At 38.1% G+C, this 24,559-nt stretch overlaps 1 protein-coding gene across 1 annotated transcript in view; it reads left to right on the forward strand.

Moving 5' to 3' along the window:
• COL5A2 (collagen type V alpha 2 chain) overlaps window positions 1-23,695 on the forward strand; it is a 103,261-nt gene extending 79,566 nt beyond the window's left edge. The window contains exons 24-54 of the mRNA XM_071561975.1: window positions 381-434; window positions 1,125-1,223; window positions 1,890-1,943; window positions 2,432-2,530; window positions 2,639-2,692; window positions 2,791-2,844; window positions 3,366-3,419; window positions 4,001-4,054; window positions 4,392-4,436; window positions 4,859-4,957; window positions 5,745-5,852; window positions 5,977-6,030; window positions 7,350-7,403; window positions 7,525-7,578; window positions 8,583-8,636; window positions 9,446-9,553; window positions 9,658-9,711; window positions 9,912-9,965; window positions 10,997-11,158; window positions 11,272-11,379; window positions 12,356-12,463; window positions 12,616-12,669; window positions 12,990-13,097; window positions 13,196-13,249; window positions 14,543-14,650; window positions 15,497-15,550; window positions 16,240-16,347; window positions 18,305-18,596; window positions 19,469-19,656; window positions 21,493-21,717; window positions 22,613-23,695. Coding sequence (XP_071418076.1) covers window positions 381-434; window positions 1,125-1,223; window positions 1,890-1,943; window positions 2,432-2,530; window positions 2,639-2,692; window positions 2,791-2,844; window positions 3,366-3,419; window positions 4,001-4,054; window positions 4,392-4,436; window positions 4,859-4,957; window positions 5,745-5,852; window positions 5,977-6,030; window positions 7,350-7,403; window positions 7,525-7,578; window positions 8,583-8,636; window positions 9,446-9,553; window positions 9,658-9,711; window positions 9,912-9,965; window positions 10,997-11,158; window positions 11,272-11,379; window positions 12,356-12,463; window positions 12,616-12,669; window positions 12,990-13,097; window positions 13,196-13,249; window positions 14,543-14,650; window positions 15,497-15,550; window positions 16,240-16,347; window positions 18,305-18,596; window positions 19,469-19,656; window positions 21,493-21,717; window positions 22,613-22,759 — 2,922 coding nt within the window. The 3' untranslated portion in view covers window positions 22,760-23,695. The remainder of the gene's footprint in view (window positions 1-380; window positions 435-1,124; window positions 1,224-1,889; window positions 1,944-2,431; window positions 2,531-2,638; window positions 2,693-2,790; window positions 2,845-3,365; window positions 3,420-4,000; window positions 4,055-4,391; window positions 4,437-4,858; window positions 4,958-5,744; window positions 5,853-5,976; window positions 6,031-7,349; window positions 7,404-7,524; window positions 7,579-8,582; window positions 8,637-9,445; window positions 9,554-9,657; window positions 9,712-9,911; window positions 9,966-10,996; window positions 11,159-11,271; window positions 11,380-12,355; window positions 12,464-12,615; window positions 12,670-12,989; window positions 13,098-13,195; window positions 13,250-14,542; window positions 14,651-15,496; window positions 15,551-16,239; window positions 16,348-18,304; window positions 18,597-19,468; window positions 19,657-21,492; window positions 21,718-22,612) is intronic.
• Window positions 23,696-24,559: the final 864 nt, after the last annotated feature.

The following is a 24,559-nucleotide window of genomic DNA, read 5'->3' on the forward strand; positions in this document are numbered from 1 at the left end:
TCAAACTTTGTTTCCCTAATAATACTTAATACTGTGCTTAATAATTTTTTTACACTGGCTATTTTCATGTAAAGATTCAGTGCATAGGATGGTATGGTAAGAAAAATGATGGAGATAGGACAAGCTAAGCTCCAGATCTTCTTCTTAACACTATACAAATGATCATCTTGCTTCCAGCAAGACTGTTCACATAGAAGGAGCAGTTCCACATGCACGAATGAGCCACTGATATTTTTACCAAAAATAAACCCCCCAGGTTTAAGTTCTGAAGTAAGAAAATTGTGAGGAAATGAACTGAACCTCATAAACCGTAAATCTGGTCCTTCATTTGCAATAAGTTATGTAAAAGTCAAGATAATCATATCTATTGCTTTTCCCAGGGTGCTCCTGGTAACCGTGGGTTTCCAGGTTCTGATGGCTTGCCTGGACCAAAGGTAAGTGAAATTAAAGTGTCCATCTTTTATTGGGTCATTTGTTAAATTTTCATGCATACAGCTACATAAAAAGAAATTGTTCCATTTAAATGTCTGCTTCTGGGCAAATAGACAGATCTTCAAAATCACTGGAAGCACAATCAAAAAGAATTAAAAAAAAGATAAAAGTGGGTTGAGATCAAAATTTTTTGGGAAAAGTCACTTTTAGTTCCTGTGATGTTCAGCTTTGCTTGCTTAATGCTCCCTCATGCTGAAATGTGTATAGATAAAAGATATTGACCTGTTCTAGTCCTATATTGCTTTACATATGGCTCTGTAAATTTCATTTTCTTTGTGTGTGGAGTAATTTTCTAGATTTGTCCCTCAAACAGATGGGCTTGTCTAGCTTTGGCTTTCCTAACTGCTCCAACATTTCCAGGGAAGTGACTCACATGGGTATTTATCTAATGCTCCTGTAAATTCTTAATTCCTTGGTAAAAACAAAGGGATTCTAAAATTCTTACATATATTTCCTTTAAGGAAGAGACAACTTTTAAGTAATAAATTGTGAAAACAGTAATGATAGTAGTGGTCTGGATGATTTCGAACTCTGTTTGCAAAAATAGGTTCTTAGTAGAAGTATTTTTATTTAATGTTCTTTTACTATCACTGCTCTAGCTGTTAACTAGTAGCCCACTGGTGTCTTTCTAGGGTGCCCAAGGAGAGCGTGGCCCAGCAGGATCTTCTGGTCCTAAAGGAGGTCAGGGAGATCCTGGACGTCCTGGCGAGCCCGGCCTTCCTGGGGCAAGGGTAAGGGACTCACAGCAGGGCTCCATAAACTGGGGCACTCTGCACTTTCTAAAGGCAACAATGAGTGTTTGGGAATTAAGAAGCTGTTATACAAGGACAGACTAGTTTCAGTGGGGCTAAGAGCAAAAATACCTGTCTGTTTTTCCTGCGGATGTTGGGAAGCACAGATTTTTTCTTTGGAGAAGGGGAAATAGCCCTGACTGAGAACAGCTAATGGAACTGAAGGGATTGTTCTTGTGAGGCACGTAGTTGCCACAGATAACATGGATTGAAGGCCAACCTTCATTAAATTCATGATTGATAACTTAAATATTTGGGTGATGCACGTCATCTAGAGATTTCTTTTCTCAGGAAAAATATTTGAGGACAATTTGGAATATCAGAAAAACAGATAAGGGAAGCAGAAAAAGAAGATGTGGTACAGATCACAGTAATAGTGGCAGAAATAAAGATGAGCCTGTGAGAAGCTCAAGAGGTGTAAAAGCAAGAAAAGGGGGAGCAGAAAAGGGCAAGATTAGAGACAGAGAGGGACGAGACTGTAAAGTTAAGACAAAGATGACGATCTTTGATACAGAGAATTTTGTATTGTACTAACTGAGCATGTTTTTTGGATTTATTTACTTCTCTTTAATGTTCTAGAATTATATGTGTTATTCCCATTTCTAGGGTTTGACAGGAAATCCAGGTGTTCAAGGTCCTGAAGGAAAACTTGGACCCTTGGTAAGTGACACCAAAATTAGTCTTTTCAGTTAATGCCACAGCAATTCAAAGCTCTCACATAATGGAAAATACTTTTATTAACATGCGTGTTCTTGATTTCTTAAGGCTCATCTACTCCTTTAGTTGTTGACTTTATGTTCCTGACTCCAAAATTAGTGCAGATAATGTTCCATTAGTTTAGTCTGTGTACCAATATCTGTTGTTTAGCAGCTACTGCAACATTTTTTAACCATTTATGGTCATATATTTTTCTAGTTGTCTCTTTAAGGCCACCATGAAATACTAGTACATCATAATTCATTTGTAGTAATTGCATAGTATTTGGTTAAATTCAGCAGTACTGCTAAATCTATGTCTGCTTTAAAGATGTTTTGACTGATAAGTTAATGTTACTTTCTTTATATACACAAACATTTTCTCGAGGTTAATAAGTGCATATGAATAAATATACTAACAATTCAATGTGTAAAATACTTTTATCTCTGCAGGGTGCTCCTGGGGAAGATGGACGTCCAGGTCCAGCAGGTTCAATAGGAATCAGAGGTCAGCCAGGCAGCATGGGCCTCCCCGGGCCAAAGGGTGGTAGTGTGAGTATGGCACCTGGATCCAACACCCGTTTGACTTGAAACATTTGTATATATTTTAATGGATGAAAAAATTATCTAAAAATAGCCATTTTTATTTTTGCAATTTAGGGTGATCCTGGAAAACCTGGAGAAGCAGGCAATGCAGGTGTCCCAGGACAGAGAGTGAGTGTGGCTGTTATTTGAAGTGATTACAGAAAATGATACTCTTCTGTTATATAAGTTCACTCTACAAGATTTCTTCCTATGTCATTTTAATTTAGGGAGCCCCTGGTAAAGATGGTGAAGTTGGCCCTTCTGGTCCTGTTGGCCCACCAGTAAGTCAGCTCTTACCACTCCGCCTGCCGGTCACTCCATCCATTCATTACCCTCTTGGCTTCTGTTTTTATCTGTCTTCATGCCAGATGGTGATTCTAAACAAAAAATCTCAAGAACATTTTAAGAATAGATTGTCCTATAAAAATGGGAAGCTTTGTATCAAATGTGTGTATATATATATATATGTGTGTGTGTGTGTGTGTGTGTGTGTGTGTGTGTATATAAGTAGTCTAATTCCTTTTACTCACCATAACAAAACATGGTGCAAGCAGCAAAATTTTCATAGTTCATTTTTGCAGCTTCCTTGGTTTTAGTAGGACTGAATTCTTTTCTGTGATCACAGAACTTGTGGGGGAAGGATCTTACAGAAATAATAGACATTCTTATTACGTCTTTTAGATAGGGGTATATCTTGGCCTGGAATAAGTAAAAATGTTGAAAACACATATTCAGAGAGAAGAAAAATTGTGGATTCTGCCTATATTCTTCTACTGTTTGCTTATTACTTTCTTTTATGTAGGGTTTGGCAGGAGAAAGAGGAGAACAAGGCCCTCCAGGTCCTACAGGGTTTCAGGTATGTGTATTAATTAATTAATTAATTAATTAATTATTAAAAAATAAACAGCTGTGTCTTTATCAACTTAAATTGGAGAAATTCAATCAGGTCATATATAACAGAAAACAACTTCAGAACTAAGGCAAGGATGTTCACAAAAGTTAGTGATACTTAACTTTCCTATCAACTGTACACTAAACTGAACTGGCAAAGGCTTATATACCACGTCTGCATCTCGTGAAAAACACAGTTGTTATTCAGTTTTAATCTGGAGATTTTCCAAAGATGTTCCAAATATGGAGGAAAATACTTGTTTTGACAATGAAGTATTATTTAAGTCAATCTCTCTTTACGGAGAACTTTATTTTTAGGGCTGACATGTACATGTGCTGCAAATGTTAAAGAAGGGCTACCATCTCATCTAGAGCGGAGAGAACACTTTGGTGCAGTATTCATATAACTGGTTCCCTTGGGGGTCTCTAAGTGTATACTCTTGTGCTGAGTATGCTACTACATTCATAGCCTTGGTGTCTTAGTTAAATCTGGATTTACACAACTTTCTATCACGTTTTTGAACATTTTATTTACTTTTTTAACAGGGTTTGCCTGGGCCACCGGGTCCTCCAGGTGAGGGAGGAAAGCCAGGTGATCAGGTAATTTATATGTAACATAACATTAGAAAGAATTCACTTCATAAAGTAATTTTACATTTTTTTTCCCTTTTAATTTAATTTCCCACTCTATTTCAAAATATGTACTGATGTAGTCTGCAGGCTGTCCAAGAACTGCTTTTGGATAAAATAATTACTAGAATCTGACCATGTGCTTGGACTGAGTTGAACTATCACCTCTTGTCATTGGCAGATAATATTTAGAACTAGGCATCTACATGCACAGTATTTTGGAAATAAAAATGTTTATCTCTGATTTCCATAACTGTAAGGTTATGAATAATGATTTCATTCTAATGCTCAGTTATGTTCTGCTTAGGGTGTGCCTGGAGATCCTGGAGCTGTTGGTCCATTGGGCCCCAGGGTAAGTGTGTTCTTTCAATAGTTTTCTGAAGTTGAAGGTTGATATACAATATGGACTGTAACAGCTAAAGTGAATATTTGACTTTTTTCCCACCAAGAAAATGCTTATAAATACAGATATGTTTTAAGTTAGTTTCTGTAAAACCAACCACCTTTAGTGGTTTTGTAGCTCCTGAAGTGGTGTTGACTATCAGCTGCTAAATGATCTGGTTTACAGCTGTGCATTGACAGTTTTTAGTTTGCTGACCAACATACTATTTCCACCACCTGTAACAGTAAAAGCAGAAAGTTGCTTTTTATTTGGTCAGTTCTCCTAGAATTTGTTCACAGGCTCTGCAGTTCTACACTTATGGTGTATTTAGCATTTTCTCTACCAAAACTGTCCCCTGACTTCTGCATAAGTAATAATTTTCTATTTTGTAGGGAGAACGTGGCAATCCAGGGGAAAGGGGAGAACCAGGTGCATCAGGACTCCAGGGTGAAAAGGGTATGGCTGGAGGTCATGGTCCTGATGGTCCAAAGGTAAACTGAATGGAGATTTGCACTGCTAGAGTGATGCCATGTATAATTCTGCTGATTTGCGTAAACATAAAAGAGAGAGCTTTTTAAAGTATAAATATGAAAGACACCTTCTTCATATAAGGGTTTCAGGAGGACACACAAGTTATTCCAGATATAAAAATATGAATAACTTGCAACATACTTAAATGTTGAGAAATCTCAGTAAAGCTGGACAGAGCCATTTCTGAACTGCAGCAAATGTTCTAGCAATGTTTTAAGAGCCATGTCACCTTATAAAAAAACACTTGGCAGGGCTGAACATTTAAAAGAAAATACTGAAAGCTGCTTGCCTGTCTTTCATCTGCTATTGATGTGATTAGGCCTAGGAAGATCACCCCAAGTAGGGAGTGCCTCTAGTAATTTAATAGGCATGAACTATGAGAAACAAAATATAAATAAAGAGTCTCTGTCCCTGGAAACTTCTACCTGTACCTATATTGTGTACTAAACCTATGTGGCATCAAGGTCAAGGCATAAAGATGCTCAAGCTTCTTTTTTTGCTGGTTTTCATCCCCAATATGCACTGAATAAATACTTTGGAAGGACTATGGTGTTACAATTGAATTTCCTGAGTAACACAATGGGAAAAGAAAAGTATTTGGATGTGAATAAAGTCCAAATTTCAGATGAAGTTATTACCTAAAATTGTACCCCAGAGACTTCAGCACAGGCACAGCATATTCTACAGCCAATTGACAAAGATACTTGTCAGTTGAATGGGCAACAAGTTGTTCTTTCTCTCCTCCAGGGGAGCCCAGGCCCTAGTGGGACACCTGGAGATCCGGGCCCGCCGGGTCTTCAGGGCATGCCTGGAGAAAGAGGGATCGCTGGCACACCCGGCCCCAAGGGCGACAGAGTAAGCCTGATTGTTTCTGTTCTCCTGACTACAGTCACCTACCTCTTAACACTTCAATTATTGCAGGATATGAACTATTCAGCATTCAGTGTCATAACTTAGACTTTCTGGGTGTTTTCCATAGGGCGGCGTAGGGGAGAAAGGTGCTGAAGGTACAGCTGGCAATGACGGGGCAAGAGTAAGTAAATCTGCCACTCTCCTTTTAGACCTACTCTTCACACATTGCATTGTTTGTTGTGCTGGGCTTCTCAGCTCATGGAGTTGAACATCACTCAGCTTGGTGATATCATGGGTTTATAGTCATTGTCATTACTCCAGCCTCCAAGACTGCACAGTGTTTTGGAACATCTGTGTTCCAGCTCCCTGTTTGGTATCATCAATAACAGGAATTAGATGTCAATAGAAAGGATTTCCAGTTGATTTGGGATTTGGCTAAGTTGACTATAGTAAAAAATATGAAGGGAACAGGCAGAGATCAATATGCAAAAATCAGAACTTCCAGCTCTCACTCTTGGACTAAGGCAAGAGTATTGAGTAGCCCACAGTCAGTCCTGAGTTTCACAGGTGAAAATCACTGTCAATGTTCTTCCCCGTATGGCAGAGAGTTGCCAGCACTTCTGGAAAGCTTTGAATCTCATGTGCATAAATAACATGTCTAGTCTGCTCAAGACATGTTCAAGACACATTGCACATGCTCTGCTGCGTAGACCAGCTATCCAATAATCCCAAGTGCACTGGGTTTTCCTTGTGGGTACTGACCATATTTTCTTCCCAGAAGTTCTTTTAGTTACTTTTAGTATGAATTGCCTATATCTGAGACTCTTGGGTTGTGCAAACCCATTTTAACTAAATTCAGTGCAATTTTTTTTGTGTGAAGGGCCTTATTTCAAGACAAACTTGGTGCAAGTTTGTGGTGCTTCTAAAGTAAGATAATTATAATGGGCATAGTTCAATATTCAAGAAGGTAATATCATTACTGCTGTGTGATTACAATGTGGACTTGGAAGTTTTGGATGGAGAATTTGCAACCTATTTGCCTTATAAAGAGAGAACGGATATTTTTGAGGAGCTTGCAAGACATAAATAAGTTTTCAGAAGTAAGAAAGGACACTTTAAAATTAAATGGTTGAATACTAGCAGAAAAGAAGGAGCTTCTGTGCAAGTGGGGAAAAGTACATAATTTCCTCTTGAGACAGCAAAATAAAGCTGGAGCCTTTTTAAAAAAAATCTTTGGGCTTATTCATGCCCCCTGCATAAAGGAGAAGCTGAAGTTAGAGAAGAAATAGAGAATGAAGGAAAGAAGGTCTTTTGTAGGGACTTTGGTCATTGGGAGAGGAAATTCAAATCAATTTTAGATAAAGGAGTCAAAACAAGTTTCAGAGATAAAGAATTCAAATGAATGAAAAAGCATATGGGAATAGCAACGTGAGAAATTTTGAACTAACTACTTTGGAGCATTATTTCTCTAACTTCCTTTCATCTTAATTTGTTCAAAAGGGTCTCCCTGGTCCAATAGGCCCAATGGGTCCAGCAGGTCCCACTGGTGAAAAGGTAAACAGAGTTTTATTCCATTCCCTACTGAAGCTTCTTAATATTACCAGACTTTATTAGCACTTTTGCTACTCAACAAATAAGTTCCTTGGAAAATAATAACCTTTAATTTTATTTGAAGGGTGAACCAGGTCCTCGAGGTCTAGTTGGTCCTCCTGGCTCTCGTGGAAACCCTGTGAGTAAACATGCTTTGTTTTGCCTGGCATTAGTTAATATCTAACACTCATCCAGACTCCAGGCATTTTTCTCATTTGCTGATATATTTTCCTCTTTTTCTTTCCCTTTCTTTGCAGCCAAATCTGTAGTTCTGACTTGTAGCTGAGCACTTGCAAAACTATTACCAGATTCTGATCCTCTCTCCTATACTTGTTTTAGGGTAAACTTTACAGAGTTACCCTCACTTACATCACTCCTGAAAGTATGCCACCACTTTTAATTGTTTAAATGTTTCTAAACGCATGCCCATTCCAGATATCACTGTACATATAAAAATATTTAGGTGGACAAAGTGCAGAGGTAATTCTTAGTTCATCTAGTTATGTAACTTGTCATCTTCCGTCTATTGGTGATTTTGAGTATTTTAAGTGTTGACTTCAATTAAGGAATTAGAGGCTCAGCCCTTCTAGATTCTTCATACTGCTTGAAATTGATTATGCCCCTGTCATAAATCAGGACAGTCTTATTTCCAGTATAAATTGGAATAGCTTCTAAAACTCTAGGGAGTGCTGGAGTTGGCAGACTGCAGCTACTTCTTTTCCAAACAAATGTTGTGTGGAAAGCTCAGCTGAAACAGCTCACAGCCTATTCTGACCTTGCAGAAGAGTACAGCTTTGAACTCTACCCCCAGTGTGGTTGGAGTGGTGGGTTTCATGAAGTACATACTCCTTGGCTAATCATGCTCTCTCTGGAAGGGGTGGGTTGTGAGCAGAATTTCTTCTGCTGTTTAGTGCTTGCTCATGCCTTCCATGTCTAAATTCTGAAAGCTACATATAGTCTTCAACACATGGCAGATTTTAACGTCATAGTTAACAACCTTTCTTTTATGATTAAAATATCATTTAATTCTGATTAATAGAGCAAAAGTGTAATCACACATGACAGTACATAGTATCCTTTCTTATATATTTAACTGTAAATTATCCTGTCATTAAATACAATTACTCTAATTTTTTTGACCAGGGTTCCCGAGGAGAAAATGGCCCAACTGGCGCTGTTGGTTTTGCTGGCCCTCCGGTATGTGTTTTGGAACACTAATGAATTTCCTTTACTCAGGCTTTGACACACTTCGTTTCCTTCCTTATGAATAATATTGCAGTGCTCTGGAACATGAGACACATTTTTGCATGAAAAAGAGCTGTTTCTTTTTTCCATTAGCATATCAAGTGAAGAAAAGGGCCAATAAATGTCCTAGACAGTTGAAAAGTGGTTGACTTTATAAGATTATGTAATTGCTCATCAGATTCCATATTTTCATTAATAGGCTATGTTGCTCCATTGAGATTAAAATGAGGCAAGCTAAAAAGTGTCATCTACGGAAGGTAGCAAAGTTTTGCACCATGAGTAGTGAAGGCTGGAATGAGTTGATGGACCAGATGGAAGGGAATAATCTAAACTTTCCCACAGCCTAAATATCCTGTTTCAGACCTTGCACAAAGAGTCAGGCACCTGCTTTCCTTGGTGGGAAAAAGAAAGAAGCCTAGAAAAGATAATGTTTTTTCAGTCCCTTTTGAGTTTAGTTATGTAGTAGCTGCTGAGGAAAATAGAAAATCTAAGGAAAAGAAAAATGTGAGAGAGAGAAGAAATATATTTAAAATGGCAATACTGACTTCACAGCATGTTCAGAAAATTTCATGTAGGATCTTGCAAAGACTGTGATATACTGTTATAACTACTTGATCTGAAGTAAAAGCAGTGTTTTCTAGACTGATTTGTTCCCCTGTTATTTTTTGCCTTCTAGAAATTCCCTACAAAATTTCTTCATTACCCTCGAAAGATTTGGTATTGTCTGACCTGACATCTCTTCTAAATATTATTTCTTATAGGGTCCTGATGGTCAGCCAGGTGTGAAAGGTGAACCTGGAGAACCTGGACAGAAAGGAGATGCTGGTTCTCCAGGACCACAGGGTCTTTCTGGGTCTCATGGTCCACCAGTAAGTATGAATATCATCACAGAAACAATGGCATGGGCCGATCTTGCTCATTTAAAAAGTTCTGTGTGTTCACTACCACCCCTCTCATTCTCCTTTCTTCTTAGGGTCCTCCAGGTGTTCCTGGTCTGAAAGGTGGTAGAGGAACCCAGGGTCCTCCTGTAAGTAGATTTTGTTTGTTGTGACCTGATTGTAGATAACGCAATACTGAAATTTTATGTTATGTGTGTTTTATTCCTCATCTCAGCTTGTTTTTTCACAGCCTGTAATTACAATGTTTGCTCACTCATTCTGCTCAGGACATTTCATGTAACCAGTGCTGTACTTCTTTCAGTTAAGGTGGTATTAAAATGTTTTTTAGGGTGCTACTGGATTCCCAGGTTCTGCTGGAAGAGTTGGGCCTCCAGGACCTGCTGTAAGTCAATTGTTATATTCCTATGGGGTGTGTTTTTAAACTGGTCATCATGAATCTGAGTAAATAAAGCAGGAAAGGTGAAGCATTGTTTGTGGCTTAAAGCTACAGAAACAACAGCTTGTCAGCACTGCCTTCTGTGACTGCATGTTTAAATTAAGGGAAACTCAGTAGTCTTTGGCTTGATCCAGTGCTAGTGTCCAATGGGTGCAGGGCTTGTCACTGAGTTGAGTAGACTTTGAGCTTTTGAAACTGCTCTAATCACTTAACTGTTTACAGGAACAAAAATCCAACCTATATGTTCCTCTGCTTTTTAGTTTTTTGTCCCTTCAGTGGTGACTGAATTTAGGAGAGTTTTTGGAAAACAAAGAGCCCCTGCTGGGCTATCGAATTGGTGGAGTTGCTTGTAAGATCCATTAAAATAAATTCAAAACAAAACATAATGAAACCTACAAAATATCTTATGTTCAAAAATTTCAGAAACACTATTAAAAAAGAAAAAATTAGCTGTCGATCAACAAGTGGAGGATTGAACTCCACACAGAGAACTGTCATGCTTGATTATGTCTTTTGATGTTTAGATATGAAAAATAACTTGCAGTCATTGTAAGTTTCTCAAAAGTTTATGGAAGAATTAATATACCTGGGAAGTCTTTTTAAAGTACTTGAGGAATGAACAAAGGTCTGCTAAAACACCAATTTGTACCACGTGAATGAAAAGTTTGGATATGGACTTTAGCTTGATGATAGTGGAAAAAATGAGCAAAAGTTTTCTAGCAGTGGTTGTACACCTGAGCTGTAAAGAAAAAAAAGGAAAAAGAGAGGAACATCCAAAATGTGTTTTAAAGGAGGGAGTTTGGAATTGAAAATTATTTATTTAATCATAAAAGGGATGATAATCGCTTTTAGCTCATTCACAGTTTTGTCATTTCTCAGATTATGCATATTTATAGTAAGAAACCTCATGGTCCTTAGAATTTTATTATCCTGATCAGAAAACTGTCCAATGTAACGAAGTGTTTTAATCTTCTTAGGGGGCCCCAGGACCTGCTGGGCCTATTGGTGAGCCAGGAAAAGAAGGTCCCCCAGGTCTTCGTGGTGATCCTGGTTCTCATGGCCGTATTGGAGACCGAGGGCCAACGGGGCCTCCAGGGGGTCCTGGGGACAAGGGTGACCCTGGCGATGACGGGCAGCCGGTATGTCCTTTGCCTGGTTCTCATTCTCCCCGGGCCAGCTCTGGGCTCAGACTCATTGTTACTTATTGCTGCTGACATGATAGTGATGTGCTTTTCTCCTTTGTGGATTTCAGGGCCCGGATGGCCCCCCGGGTCCAGCAGGAACCACTGGTCAAAGAGGAATTGTTGGTATGCCAGGACAGCGAGGGGAGAGAGGCATGCCAGGGCTGCCAGGTCCTGCAGTAAGTAATGACCAGGGCAATATTGCCACCAGCCTGGGCATTCTCTTCGTGGCTTTCTGAGGGTAGTGCCCCATAGCACAAGGAGAAAGATGGAAAACTCCAATTGCAGGAGTGAATATAGAGAGAATAGGAAGTAACTAAATCTCATGTAAATACATGAGGAGCAAGGTTTGTTTCTGTCATAGAGGAAGGTCTGAACCTGAGTTAAGAATGAGTGGATAATAGCATTAGGAACACTATCTAAAGTGTTCCTATTTGACTTAAAACTAAATTCTTGAAGGAAACAACCCCAAACTCTTCATTTGGATGCCCAAAGGTCACTTGAATGTGAGTAGATACTCTGTAACCACTATTTTATAAATAGTGAACTACAGTCTTCAAATTACCCTTTGTGCTCTCTTTGCTTTTATGTAGCATATATAAATATTTATTGGAAAGCCTAATGATCTAGGAATTCAAGACATTCAATAGACTCTCAGTAAAAGAGTTGGTATGGAGGATCTGCCATTGCCACTGGATCCATAAAGTCAATTTATAGCCGAGGTTGACCAGAAATGATTTCAGGCTAAGAAGATTTGTTGTTGTTCAAACAGAGAAAAAACCAATGCTACTTATTTCAAACTGCATTATATTTTTTTGGAATCTAAAAGACCTTACCTGTTGCAGATTGGAGGTATTGATTTATCAAGGGAGTGTGTGCTTTAGAGAATTGCTACTATATAGACTAATTTTAAGTGCATTTTCTAGTCTAAAAAAGCCCATTGAAAATTAACTAACTCAATTAAACTTCTCAAAATACAAAGTATATTAAATATGTATTAAAAACCTATAGGAATATTTTATTACCAATTTTTTAAATTTAAAAATGTAGATGCTACTTCAGACTGGATTAATGTACTTTTGGAGGCACCAGTCTTTTTGTGCTTTCTTTGTTTTGTGATTAACATTTTGATATGATATTTTTCATCTCTTTTAGGGTACACCAGGAAAACAAGGTCCCACTGGGCCACCTGGTGATAAAGGTCCACCAGGACCTATTGGCCAGTCAGGTGCCACTGGACCTGTAGGTGAAGCTGGTCCGGAAGTAAGTATTAGAGCCTTGTAACATGCAAAAAAGACTAGTGGTTATTCTCCTCGACTTGAATGTAGACTTGGAGAACAACTTTTTAGTTCTGCTTCTGGAAATGCAAGATTACAGACTTAATTGATAGCTCTATTCTTAATCCATAACTCTAGGGACCTGCTGGTAATGACGGTACTCCTGGACGAGATGGAGCTGTTGGAGAACGTGTAAGAATTTATTGTTTTCTTAAGTCACTTCTGGAAATCTCCATTTTCTTATTGGCTTATTGTGGTTTTTCTCTTTATTCAATGAATCTGCACAGACAACTTATTCTGAAAGTGTATCACAGCTTTCAATAAGTGGTACCTCTCAAAGCTGAGGATACCTGGCTAAGAGGCTAAGAACACCTGCCTCCATGAATGCAGACTTGATCTCTTGCAGCAGGAATATCTTTGCTGATTGCAAGTGGTCAAAAATAGATGAGCAATGCTACTGGTCTAGACAAGTCCTCTTTTTAGATAAATAATGTTGAAATCCTGTTTTGCAGGGTGATCGTGGTGAACCTGGCCCTGCAGGTTTACCAGGTTCTCCAGGGGGTCCAGGAACTCCAGGCCCTGTTGGTCCTCCAGGAGATGCAGGTCAAAGGGGTGAAACTGTAAGTGAGACTTTTTTGCAAATACTTTGTTTATCAAAAAACTGCTCTGTGTGTTTTTGTGCATTGCTTCACACCCCTTCTGTATGCCATTGTTGTAGGGTTCTCGAGGTCCGATGGGTCCCCCAGGTCGTGCGGGAAAAAGAGGCTTGCCTGTAAGTTGTCCATGGTCACTCTGGTTTTGTCTGAGATACCTTTCACAGGAAAGAGGATGAGAAACTCAGCCCAAATTAGAACACTAAACAGGGCTTCAGCCAGCTTGTAGCGTTGTGACTGCAACTGGGTGCAGGTAGTCTTCTGAGCTGTAGCCTGTTTAGGTACTCTAATATTTCCACATGGAAATAACAAAGGCTTTGGAAGCCTCTTTATTTTAGACTGTGTTCATGTCTGAACAATAGTATGACCTAAGGTAACAAATGGCTGGAGGCTGTGTTTAAATAAAGGGTAAAGAAATGAATGCTTAAAAAGAAGGCACACTTTTAGGTCAAAATGGTAGAAATACAACTAACTCACCTGTTCCCATTAAACTTCCTTAATTCGACTCGAATTTCTGACTTCAGTCCAAATGGAGAACAAACAAAACTCATCTTTTTTATGTTACATAACTCTTTTACAATCCAAGCTTGGAACAGAAAATTAATCACAAACATGAGAAAATCAAAACAATGTTGTTCTGTCCCTAAGCAGATGTCATTTTAGAGACAAGAAAAGTTTATTGAGTAGTTAGTGATAATGATGTAATTGATAAAATATTTGTAATCTGGCATTGAGGAATTTAGCATTTAATTTGGGCTGAGAAATATAGAATTGAAAGCAGAAGCCATATTTTCCACTGATTCTTGAATTTGTATGAGAAGTTTGAAACTATCAAAACTAAAAAAAAATATGAAATTGTGACAGTAATAAAAGCAAGCTATTTGTACTGGGGAGTCTGGATGTTGTGTGTAGTTAGAGGATGTAACTTCAGTTGTACTCTAATCATAGTGAAGGTGAAAGAAACTGTGAGAAATAAAGATGGAACATGGAGGATTTCATACTGAGAATATATCTTATCATTCTGAGTCTGTGAGAGATCCCTAGTATTTCAATCTCATCAACAAAAATCATTTGGCACATCCAGTAAGACAAAGAAATTTCTGAATCTTAAAAAACCTGGTTATGTAAATTATTTATTATCATTATTATAGGTTTGGGATTTTTTTACTCTATTAGGTAGCTAAGTAGACTAAATTTGCTACAACTATTTTTAAGTACAAAAGAGTTTTCTGTAATTATTTACTTATTCGTTGATAAAAAATTAAGATTCCTGGACCTGCCCCAGCATCATCTTCTTTTTGGCTTTAGAAGGGAAGGAAATATGAGTGCAGCATCTGAAAGCAAATGAGAGGTGTTTGAGGTTGTTTTTTTTTCCAGTTCTGAATTTTACAATTCATCACTAATATTTACAGGGTCCCCAAGGACCTCGTGGTGACAAAGGTGACAATGGAGATCGAGGTGATAGGGGCCAGAAAGGACACAGAGGCTTCACTGGGCTTCAAGGTCTTCCTGGTCCTCCTGTAAGTTGTTCTGGTTTTATTATAATTTTATTTCCTTGGCAATTAAATAATGTATCAGGAACACAGTTAAAACAGAAAACAAAGCAAACTAGTTATTTTTCCCCTACAAGGTATTTATGAGTGACCTGGCTGTCCATACTTGATGATGTTTTTAATGCAACTTTACAATACTATTGCATGATGAGGTAAACCTGTGTGTTGCAAGATGTGTGTTCTCCTACTCCTGTTCTGTTTGCAAGACTGATCATTGACAGTCTATGACCTATCAGCTCAAGATGGTAACAAATGTTGGTAGTTTCAGATAAGCAGCTTAGAGTCTGAAATGCTCTTTTGCCAGTGTTTGAACTCCCTACAGTCAAGGAATCAAAAGCAAAATCCCATGAGGACTGTGATAGTATCTCTTGCTAATATTTGCCAGAACTTCATTACTTCATTGTCAGTTGAATGGAAATACAATGGAGAAAACTCACTTTTTTCTTTTTTACATTTATTCATTGATCCTGTGCAAAAGTTGGATGTTTCAACATGCAGGAATGGCATCAATAGCAAACCCCAACAGCCAAATCAGCTTTTTACTTCACATTAGCCCTGTCAGTTATTGTCTTGTGCAACACTCTGATTCTAAATGCCATGAAATCAAGGCTTTTCTGCAGAAACAACTTTATGTATAGCCAAGTACCAGTAAATTGTATTAAGTTACTAAGGAATTAAGGAAAAGGTACTACCCATTGTTCATGTATATTTTAATCCTATTAATCCCACATCTAGTGTATCACACATTAGTGCTTTAAAACTAAAGGCGTGTGCTTGAAATGTCACAATAATATGATAATTTTTTATGTTTAGGGTCCTATTGGTGAACAAGGCAGCCCTGGCATTCCAGGCCCATTTGGTCCTAGGGTGAGTATGATGTTTAAAGTGTTTTGTGCTTGAGGGTTTTTGTTCATGATCAGACTTCTGTTTCTGCTTCATTTTTATTTCAGTGGCTTTTATTGACTTTGGTATCATGTGGTGATTACCCTAATATTTCTTGCTGAGACATCACATTGTTTAATACAGTAAAGCTTTAACATATGTGTCTTTTATAGCTAGATAAAGAGATCAGAATAACAACAGACTTTTCTTACAGACACTTGCTGCAACTGATGCAAAGCCAAATAAGTGGCAGCTCTGCTAATTGCTACTCTGCCTATCATACCCCCATATCTCTCATTCAGCCAAAAACAAAAGAGAAAGATGACTGCCTTGGATGTCCCCAAGGGACAGTGCATCTCCGAGCCTGTATGCATGTGGGTGTACAGCAGCTACTCCAGTCCATGTAGCGTCTGGAACTGATCCCACTTAATTAGTTAAGTTAAAAATATACAGCTGATCCGTTACATTGTCTGGCGTGAATCACTTGAGAAAAGCAGCACTGGAACTGCCTTCTTACTTTTACAAAAGAAGAAAAATGGTGACTTTTAAAAGGTTGGTAATAGACACAAATAATTGGATTGCTTCTGGACAAGGTATTGCTTATAAAGGGCTGTTTTGTATAACTTTGTTATCAAATGCTAAAATATATTCCTTCTTTCCCCTGAATTTTCTAGGGTCCTCCAGGTCCAGTTGGTCCTTCTGGCAAAGATGGGAATCCTGGTCCACTTGGGCCAATTGGGCCTCCTGGTGTTAGAGGGACTGTGGGAGAAGCTGGACCTGAGGTAAATTGGTGGGAAAAATTGCCTTCAAATAATGACCTTTTTTCAACAGTCCATTGCATCACTTTCTCAAACATCCAGAGCTCAAGGCAAATGATAAAATGTGTTATTTTGTCCAATAAACAGCCATGAAGGCTGTGTATTCGAAGGGCTTATTTCTTACTCATTTTCATCTTCTGAACCTGTGATGGTATCAGTCTCATGCACCTATGCTCTCCTTAGGCCAGCCTGGGGGCTACTTCTGCAGTTAGCTCACTGGATCCTGCTGGATCTGTAGTTCAATATGGCTGTTTGGTCAGCTGTGTCCTAAAATCTCAGGCCTAAGCATTGGTGTCTCTGGAACCAGAAGCAGTTCAAAGCTGGCAGTCCCACAGAGGTGGCACTGAATAAGCACAGCCATGTTCCTGACTACCAGTACCATATGACCTTGTGCCTGCAGTCCAAATAAACAGCCCAAACTCTAACATTAAGCCCAGCTGACCTTCAGCCTGGTATGAGGTTTATAGACACCAACTATGAGCTGATTCACAATTAATGAAAACTGGTTTTACCACTTTGGAAAAAGTCCTAAACTTCTGCTAAATGTCCCAGGCATATTCCACATTTACCAATTTGCAGCACCCTTTCATAGCATGATAGTTACGCTGTTCCAAGGAAGATAAGTTAGAAAATTAGAGGGATTTGAGACAAAAGTGATCTGAATAATCATGTGAAGAATTAACAAACTGGTGTTGCTTATTTTGGGGAAGAAGTGGAAGAGGTGGAACAAAATCACAATCAAGACAAAGAAGGCAATTTCTGCCTTCTTTGTGTCTGGTAAAACAATTTCCTGTGTTTATTATGTTTATCACCCTGTTCGTTATTCACCCTGTTTCACTTGAATTTCTGTCAATTACTGGTATTTCCCCTTCTGTCAAGACAACAGCACCTGAATGAAGAGGAGATGGCAGGGCATGAGAATATAATGTCTCCAGATACTTCACTTGTGTAATGACAGAGTATGAGAAATAACACATAGCAGTATTTCTAGTTTTGCCTTCCATGGTGGATTGCACACAACTAGAAGTTGGAACCAAAAAGCAAGAAATAAAAGTTAAGATTTCATTTTCAGACACAGTATGTGTTACTTTGGGTGTGTGCTCTGTAGTAAGCATTTGGAGTGCTAGTTGTAAATTCTGAAGTAACTACTCTCAAAGGAAATGCCAGTTCTGATCTCCTATCTCATGCATCTGAGCACCAAACTTCAAATGAAGGTATGTTACACGCTTTATGCTGCCAAAGAAGAGCTGTCAGAGCTTGTAGGTGGAGATATGCTTATTAACAGATACCTTCTCTGTCAAGACTCAGTTGCCTCCCCATGTGTCACAATTCAAGTCGACAGAAGGACCTCACAACCTGTCATGTGGGAAAACTCAGTCAGGAAAACACCTGCTCTTCCAAGCTAGAAACCCTGAGTTCTCTAGTCAGAAAGCTCAACACCGTGCTGGATAAATGTAAAGATGTTTCTAGTGTCAAATTTTACTAATTGAAAATGTGCCTGAGGCAACCCAGGGGAAGCAGGAATCTTAGATTGCTCTCAAAATCACAGCTGTTGGGAATTTAAGAAATAAAGTTATTAGGCGGGGATTTGAACAAGGAGAAACAGATGGCTTAAAATAAAAAGACTGAGGAGGCCATTCCTTGGTGACTTTTTCCAGCTGTTGTGTCTAAAATCACGAGTAGGAAAAGGTAGAGCAAAGCGCTAAGAAAATCAGAGAGGACATGAAGGAGAGAAAATGCCTCACATGTGTTTCTAATCTCTTACCCTGGTACCTGAAAAGGTGAATTGTTTATATCTGAATTATTCTCTGTGCATTAGGGTGACTGGCCCTGAAGTTTTGGATTTTCTTAGTGTCTGGCTTTGCTGTCATTTTGCATGGTATTTACTGTGCCTCAATTGCTTTTTTGTTTTGCTCCTTAGGGTCCACCAGGTGAGCCTGGTCCACCTGGTCCTCCAGGACCTCCAGGCCACCTCACTGCTGCCATTGGTGACATTATGGGACACTATGACGATGCTATGGCAGATCCTCTCCCAGAGTTTACTGAAGATGAAGCAGCCCCAGATGATCACAATAAAACAGACCCAGGAGTCCATGCCACACTTAAGTCTCTGAGCAGCCAGATTGAGACCATGCGCAGCCCAGATGGCTCCAAGAAACACCCAGCACGGACTTGTGATGACCTGAAGCTGTGTCACCCCTCCAAGAGGAGCGGTGCGTACAAACACATCATCCTGTGTATGCTCTGGGATGCTGTCTTGGCTGCAGAATATACTTGGGCACTGGAAAAAAATATGTGTAATACAGATTTTGATGGCCTAAATTGACATTTGCAATAGGAGCTTGAAAACTTTTCTCAAAAAATTATTTCTTCTTGCCAATGAAGTATATATTCTGATGCCTCCCAGATTTAGTTATTCAGTATTTATTCAGATGTATTTTAAAATTAATAGAGTACCACTTACATGATGACAGAGACAGGTTGGGACACCAATAGTGAATATCTGCTTAATTGCTATTGGTAAAAAGTGTTAACGTGTGGGCTGATGACCTGTGAGTTCTTTTCATCCAGAATTCTCTGCTACTGCTCCATGGTGGCACTTCATAAGTGGTAATGCATTAACATGCTGTTTAGGAATTTCCTTAATTTACATGGATAAATCAGAACAGACTGGAAGGTAAAGATAATTTGTGGCAGGCCTTACCACTTTTTGTCCCATTTCCTGGAAACTTTGCTTCCAACATCAGTATTTAGGAGGGGCTGTCATTGGTTTCTTACGTGTGAAGAAAAATGTCTTCTGGCCACTGTGTGTTCTTTCTGTACTTGGAATGTTCAGAAGCTTTGCAATGAATTTAAACAACCTTAGCCATAGACAGCTTTCAAGTCTGAATTCCTCAGTTTTAAATATTAGACATACTGATCAGCAACATTATAATATACCTTAACATTAATATATACATTAACATATGTCTGAAACACACATAAAAAAACTCCATCAAATTGCAATTTACTTTTGCTTAAAGTCTTCCCAGTTACTTCAAGAATCTTTATAATATAACAAAATCCCTTTCTATGTTCTTTGCAGGTGAATATTGGATTGATCCTAACCAAGGATGTGTTGAAGATGCTATAAAAGTGTACTGCAACATGGACACTGGAGAGACCTGTATTTCTGCAAACCCATCTACTGTGCCTCGCAAAATGTGGTGGGCCAGCAGGTCATCTGACTTGAAGCCTGTTTGGTATGGCCTTGATATGAACAGGGGTTCACAGGTAAATAAATATAGTTAATGTTAAGAATTGGCTTCTGTGCAACTTTTGGTTTAGAACTTTTACTGCTACTCTGGGAAGATTCTGCTACAGTTACACATTGTAAGCATTGACTGACTGGCTTATATTCAATGGATTGTTAATACCATTCAGTAAAGATAGGAAATAGCTGGGAAAAACAATGTATGTGCATCTAAGGCAGGATTGCCTATAAGTAGACTCTGATGGAATACATTTATTTCTCTTGATTCCAAAAACATCAGCATCTCTAGCCATCTATTTTACTAAATCATTATCTTGTCCTTAAAGAAGTGTACTTTTACCCTAATATGTGAAACAGATCTCTGCTGTTTCAGTTGAATTCTACTCTTCCTTTCAGAAAACTCTTTACTGTTAAAAATGACAAAACTTGCTTTATAGATTTGTTTTTAAAGAAGGTGTGATTGTTATCATATGTGTCAGACTGACCCATGCTGTCTGCATCAATCTCTAGCCAGGAAAAATTCCACTCACCTTTCTGTTGGGTTTTTCCTCTGTGGTAATTTCTAAAATTAGGCTTAATGATCTCAACAAATAACAGAAATTTATCCTACGCAAAGTATATAACTAATTAACCAGGTTTTGCCATTTTCATTCCTGATTTATTAAAAGCACAGAAAATATCTTCAAGTGTTATTTTCTAGGGAGTTATTTTCTTTAAATTAAGTATTTGGTGTATGAAAAATAAGGCTGTTATCAAGTGGAGTTCTGAAAACAGTTCAGAACTTCAGCAGCTGACAAGATGTGATATTGAGAACAGATGTGATATTGATTGCTTTTTTGAGATACTTTCACTTATTGTTAAATTCAGGAGATCTTGCCATGACCTGAGATATCACAGCTGATGTTTAGCTGCCTGCAGAGCTACCTAGAGTGGTTTTGTAAGTCAGGTGCTCCTTTGCAGAATAAATGATCTTGAGGAATATTATTAAAGAATATTTCTAATTTTTTGAAACAGTCAGATTTGTTAACTAATAGTATGAGCTGTGTAATAGTCATATACACTTCTTGTGGATTCTAAATAATGTGTCCAAGGTTGCTAAATAAATTATGACCATGTCAGTGAATAAGTTTTTCTTTCTTCTTTACTGGTGTATAACTTTTTAGTCATTCTTGACTGTTGTTTTACATGTTGCACTCATTCATAAAATATTAATAAAATGAAACCTGCACAGATAGGGAAAATAATGCCTCAGGAATTTTAGAATTTATGTTATTAGTAAAAAGAGTTGCTTGTCTTTATAGAAGCAGTGTCACTTTGTAAACCATTTGTCAAAATTCTGTTCGAATTGGTAAAGCCATATGCAAATGTATGGTTATTTTTATATAGTCATAATGTGGCTGTTTGTGATGCTTCTAAATACAATACAAACCCTATAGAAAACAAGTTGCTGGAGTTGCAGTACAGCAGGTACACTGTAAAAGGCTTTTCTGTGCTTGACATTTTTTATCTGCTTCAGTGTTGTTCTAATGCACTATTTCATATGGAAGAGTCCCTTTCTGAAATGAAGCAGAATTCACTCCAAAATTTGGCATATCTGTGAAGGCCCAGCTGCCTTTGACTTGTTCAGCTGCAGAGCTTTATGGCCAAATTCTCCAAAATTCTCCATGTTATAGATGGTCTGCATTTCCTTGTCCTCACCTGGCAGCAAATTACAAAAGAAACTATTAGATTTTATGTGTAGGGGTGTTGCTAGTCATGTCTGAAAGGGCTTATGATACTAACAGATTTTACAAAAGTCATCAACTCTGAATGAATAGTAATGTAATGTAAGTTGGCCTATCTCTTCATCTTTACAGTTCGTGTATGGGGATACAGCTGTCACTCAGATGACATTCCTACGACTCCTATCAAAGGAAGCTTCCCAGAACATCACCTACCTTTGTAAAAACAGTGTTGGGTACATGGATGACCAGACAAAGAACCTGAAAAGAGCTGTGATTCTGAAAGGGGCCAATGACTTGGAGATCAAAGCAGAGGGGAACAGCCGATTCAGATACACTGTTCTGCATGACAGCTGCTCTGTAAGTTTAAGGGGGGTTTGCCATTTGCTGTGGAGAAAAAGGACATTTTTTCCTTTTCAGTTCTTTCTTGAATTGGGAAAAAATCCATAGAAAGAAGTAATTAAACTGCTGCAGCATTTTATCATGAATTGTACATGTAGCTGATCAAATAGGCATTTTACTACAATTTGATCTTCACATAATAGAAGTCTCACTATTTGGAGGATATTTACAAATTACTACTTATTAGTGAGCATACTGAGATATGTATCTTGCCATTTTGCATTTCCCAGTACTTGTTTGCCTCTGTATGGAATCACAAACATTTGTCTACCAGATGGGTAAGACTATTGCAGTAGCACTGTGGAAGAAACTTCAATAAGCTGGAGAATTCATTTGATTACTCCAATGAGTACTATGACCCAACTGAGCTGAAATGTTGCCCCCAAAAATTCTTAGTGGGAGTAGAAACCTGCAACTAGTAGATTTTTTCATGTTCAATAGCAGTCTCAGTCAAGTACAAGATACCAGCAAATATTTCTAAATTTAGTCTTCTACCTGAAATAAATGAAGTGCTCTCTGTCCTTTAAAGTCACATAGCCCATGATTATGTGTGCAGGCACATAGTAACACACAGAGAAGAATTTCATGGCATAGAGAAAAATCACTGCTGTTGTGTCAGTCTGACAGGTCTGTTCATTACTGTCACAGCAAGGTAACAAGCTATACACATTTCAAAATAACCCAAGGGAAGTGCAGGCTGGCTGTGACAGAGTGTGTTGCTCAGCAAAGGTAGAGTGAAATCTTTCTGAGCAGTCAGACAACTGACTCTCCATTAGAATTCTGGCTGTTTTGTCATGAGCTCTGCCCTAGAACCTAATTTTTTCTTTTTTTTTTTTCTCTCTTTTCCTTCTAGAAACGTAATGGGAATGTGGGCAAGACTGTTTTTGAGTACAGAACACAGAATGTGGCACGCTTACCTATCATAGATATTGCCCCAGTGGACATTGGCAGCACGGACCAGGAATTTGGAGTTGAAGTTGGGCCGGTTTGCTTTGTGTAAGAGGAAGGGGGGAATTAACACACCACCCAGCAACAGCAGCAGTTACACACATGAACTTAGACTGATTGAAGTTAATCCTGAGACTCTTGAAGTAATGGCTGATACTGGATCAGCATTGTATATACAGCTCTTTTTAAATGCCCGGCCTCCTTCTGAATATTTATTTTACTTACAAACCTTCTGGTTTAAGTGATTGGAACCAACTTTTTAGTACAACAATACAATGGTTGAGAGGATTGATGACCACCTTTTAAAAGTAATATGAATCTTTTTCCTTGGTATTGTTTCAAATAATTTTGAAATTTACAGGTATTCAAAACAGTTAGTTTTAATGTGGGACTATGTAAAGCTGTAGGATTATTTCTCTTGCTTTCATGCATACTGAGTAACAGAAAAGTGGAGCACTTTTGTGAACCATTGACTACATTTCAGTCATACTTACTCCCTCTACCCCAGTTTATTTTCCCATGGTTGCCAGTACAATAGACATACACAGAAATCTGTCTTTTGTAGAAGAAACTCTTCAGACAAGATCATCTTAATTTGGTGTTGTTTTTCCTGCACTTTCCTATGTAGGTCTGCTCAGAAGTGTGATCCATAGTCATGATTAATTTGAAGTAGGAATATGAAGTAAAAACATTACTGGGGTAAATGTGAGTTTTCAGTAGGGGTGTCCCATATATTAAATTTTAAGACCAGACTTCACTTCTCACAATGTATCTATGTAATTCCATTAAATTTTCCTTAATCTTAAAAATATAACTTAAACCAAATACTTGTTGATTTTCCAATACTTGCCCATCTGAGATGCTATTGCATATCAAATCATACAGATGTGTTATATGTGGTGCCAATTTCTGTACATTGCAAACCGTTCACATGTATACAGATCAATTGCTAATAAAGAAAGTTTAGAAATTCATTGGTTTTAGCTGACATCCAGACATGCATCACCAGTAATTTGACGTACTGGCCTTGAGTTGTCAAGGCAGGACAGTTCCACCATTTCTTAGCATAAGCTACCTCATCTCTGGAAGTTGGGATGCAATTAATATTCCTGTTTTTATTTTAGATGTTAAAAGGTGCTATGCTTCCGTGTTATTTCAAGAAAGGAGATAGGCAGGGCAAAAAAAAAAAACACAACAAAAAAGTGATGGTGCTAAATGACAATAGAAGGCTGATGAAATAAAGATGCTTACTGTCAATGTCATTTTCAGAGCTTAGCTGTTAGGCTTATGGTGTTTGAGAGAACAATGTTACAGTGCATTTATTTGTTGGTCATTCAGTATATAGAATGTTTTGTACCTGTAACATGCTTTATTTTGTAAAGTATGTGGGTACAGACTTACATTTTTTTGTTTCTTTATTGCATCTGTGCTCTCCACACTTTTTTTTTGTTTGTTCCTTTTAAAAAATAAACAGCTGGGGCTATCCCTAAAGAAAGTCATGCACACAGCTTTATTCATGTATCTTTGCAAAGCATTTAATTAAATACATGCTTCTTGCTCTGTAAGTGGTTTCCTTTCTATAAAATTCCTTCCAGAGTGTCCCATATCAGTTCATTTCCAGGAAATTAAAAGTAGAGGTATTTAATTTTTGTTTGGGTTCTCTTTGCATAACTAATTTTCAATGCAATCTGATGAAATCTTTCCAACATAGGAATAATGAGGTATTTTGAATAATTCCTTCTGTGTTAGTTTTTAGAGATAGATATTAGTTTGTACAAAGTAATCACCAGCAAGCCTATTAAAGCTGCCTAACTAGTATTGTTTGAGACTACAGAGAGTTTTTCTTCAAGAC

Source organism: Pithys albifrons, chromosome 8 (assembly GCF_047495875.1).
Source record: "Pithys albifrons albifrons isolate INPA30051 chromosome 8, PitAlb_v1, whole genome shotgun sequence".
NCBI classification, from domain to species: domain Eukaryota; kingdom Metazoa; phylum Chordata; class Aves; order Passeriformes; family Thamnophilidae; genus Pithys; species Pithys albifrons.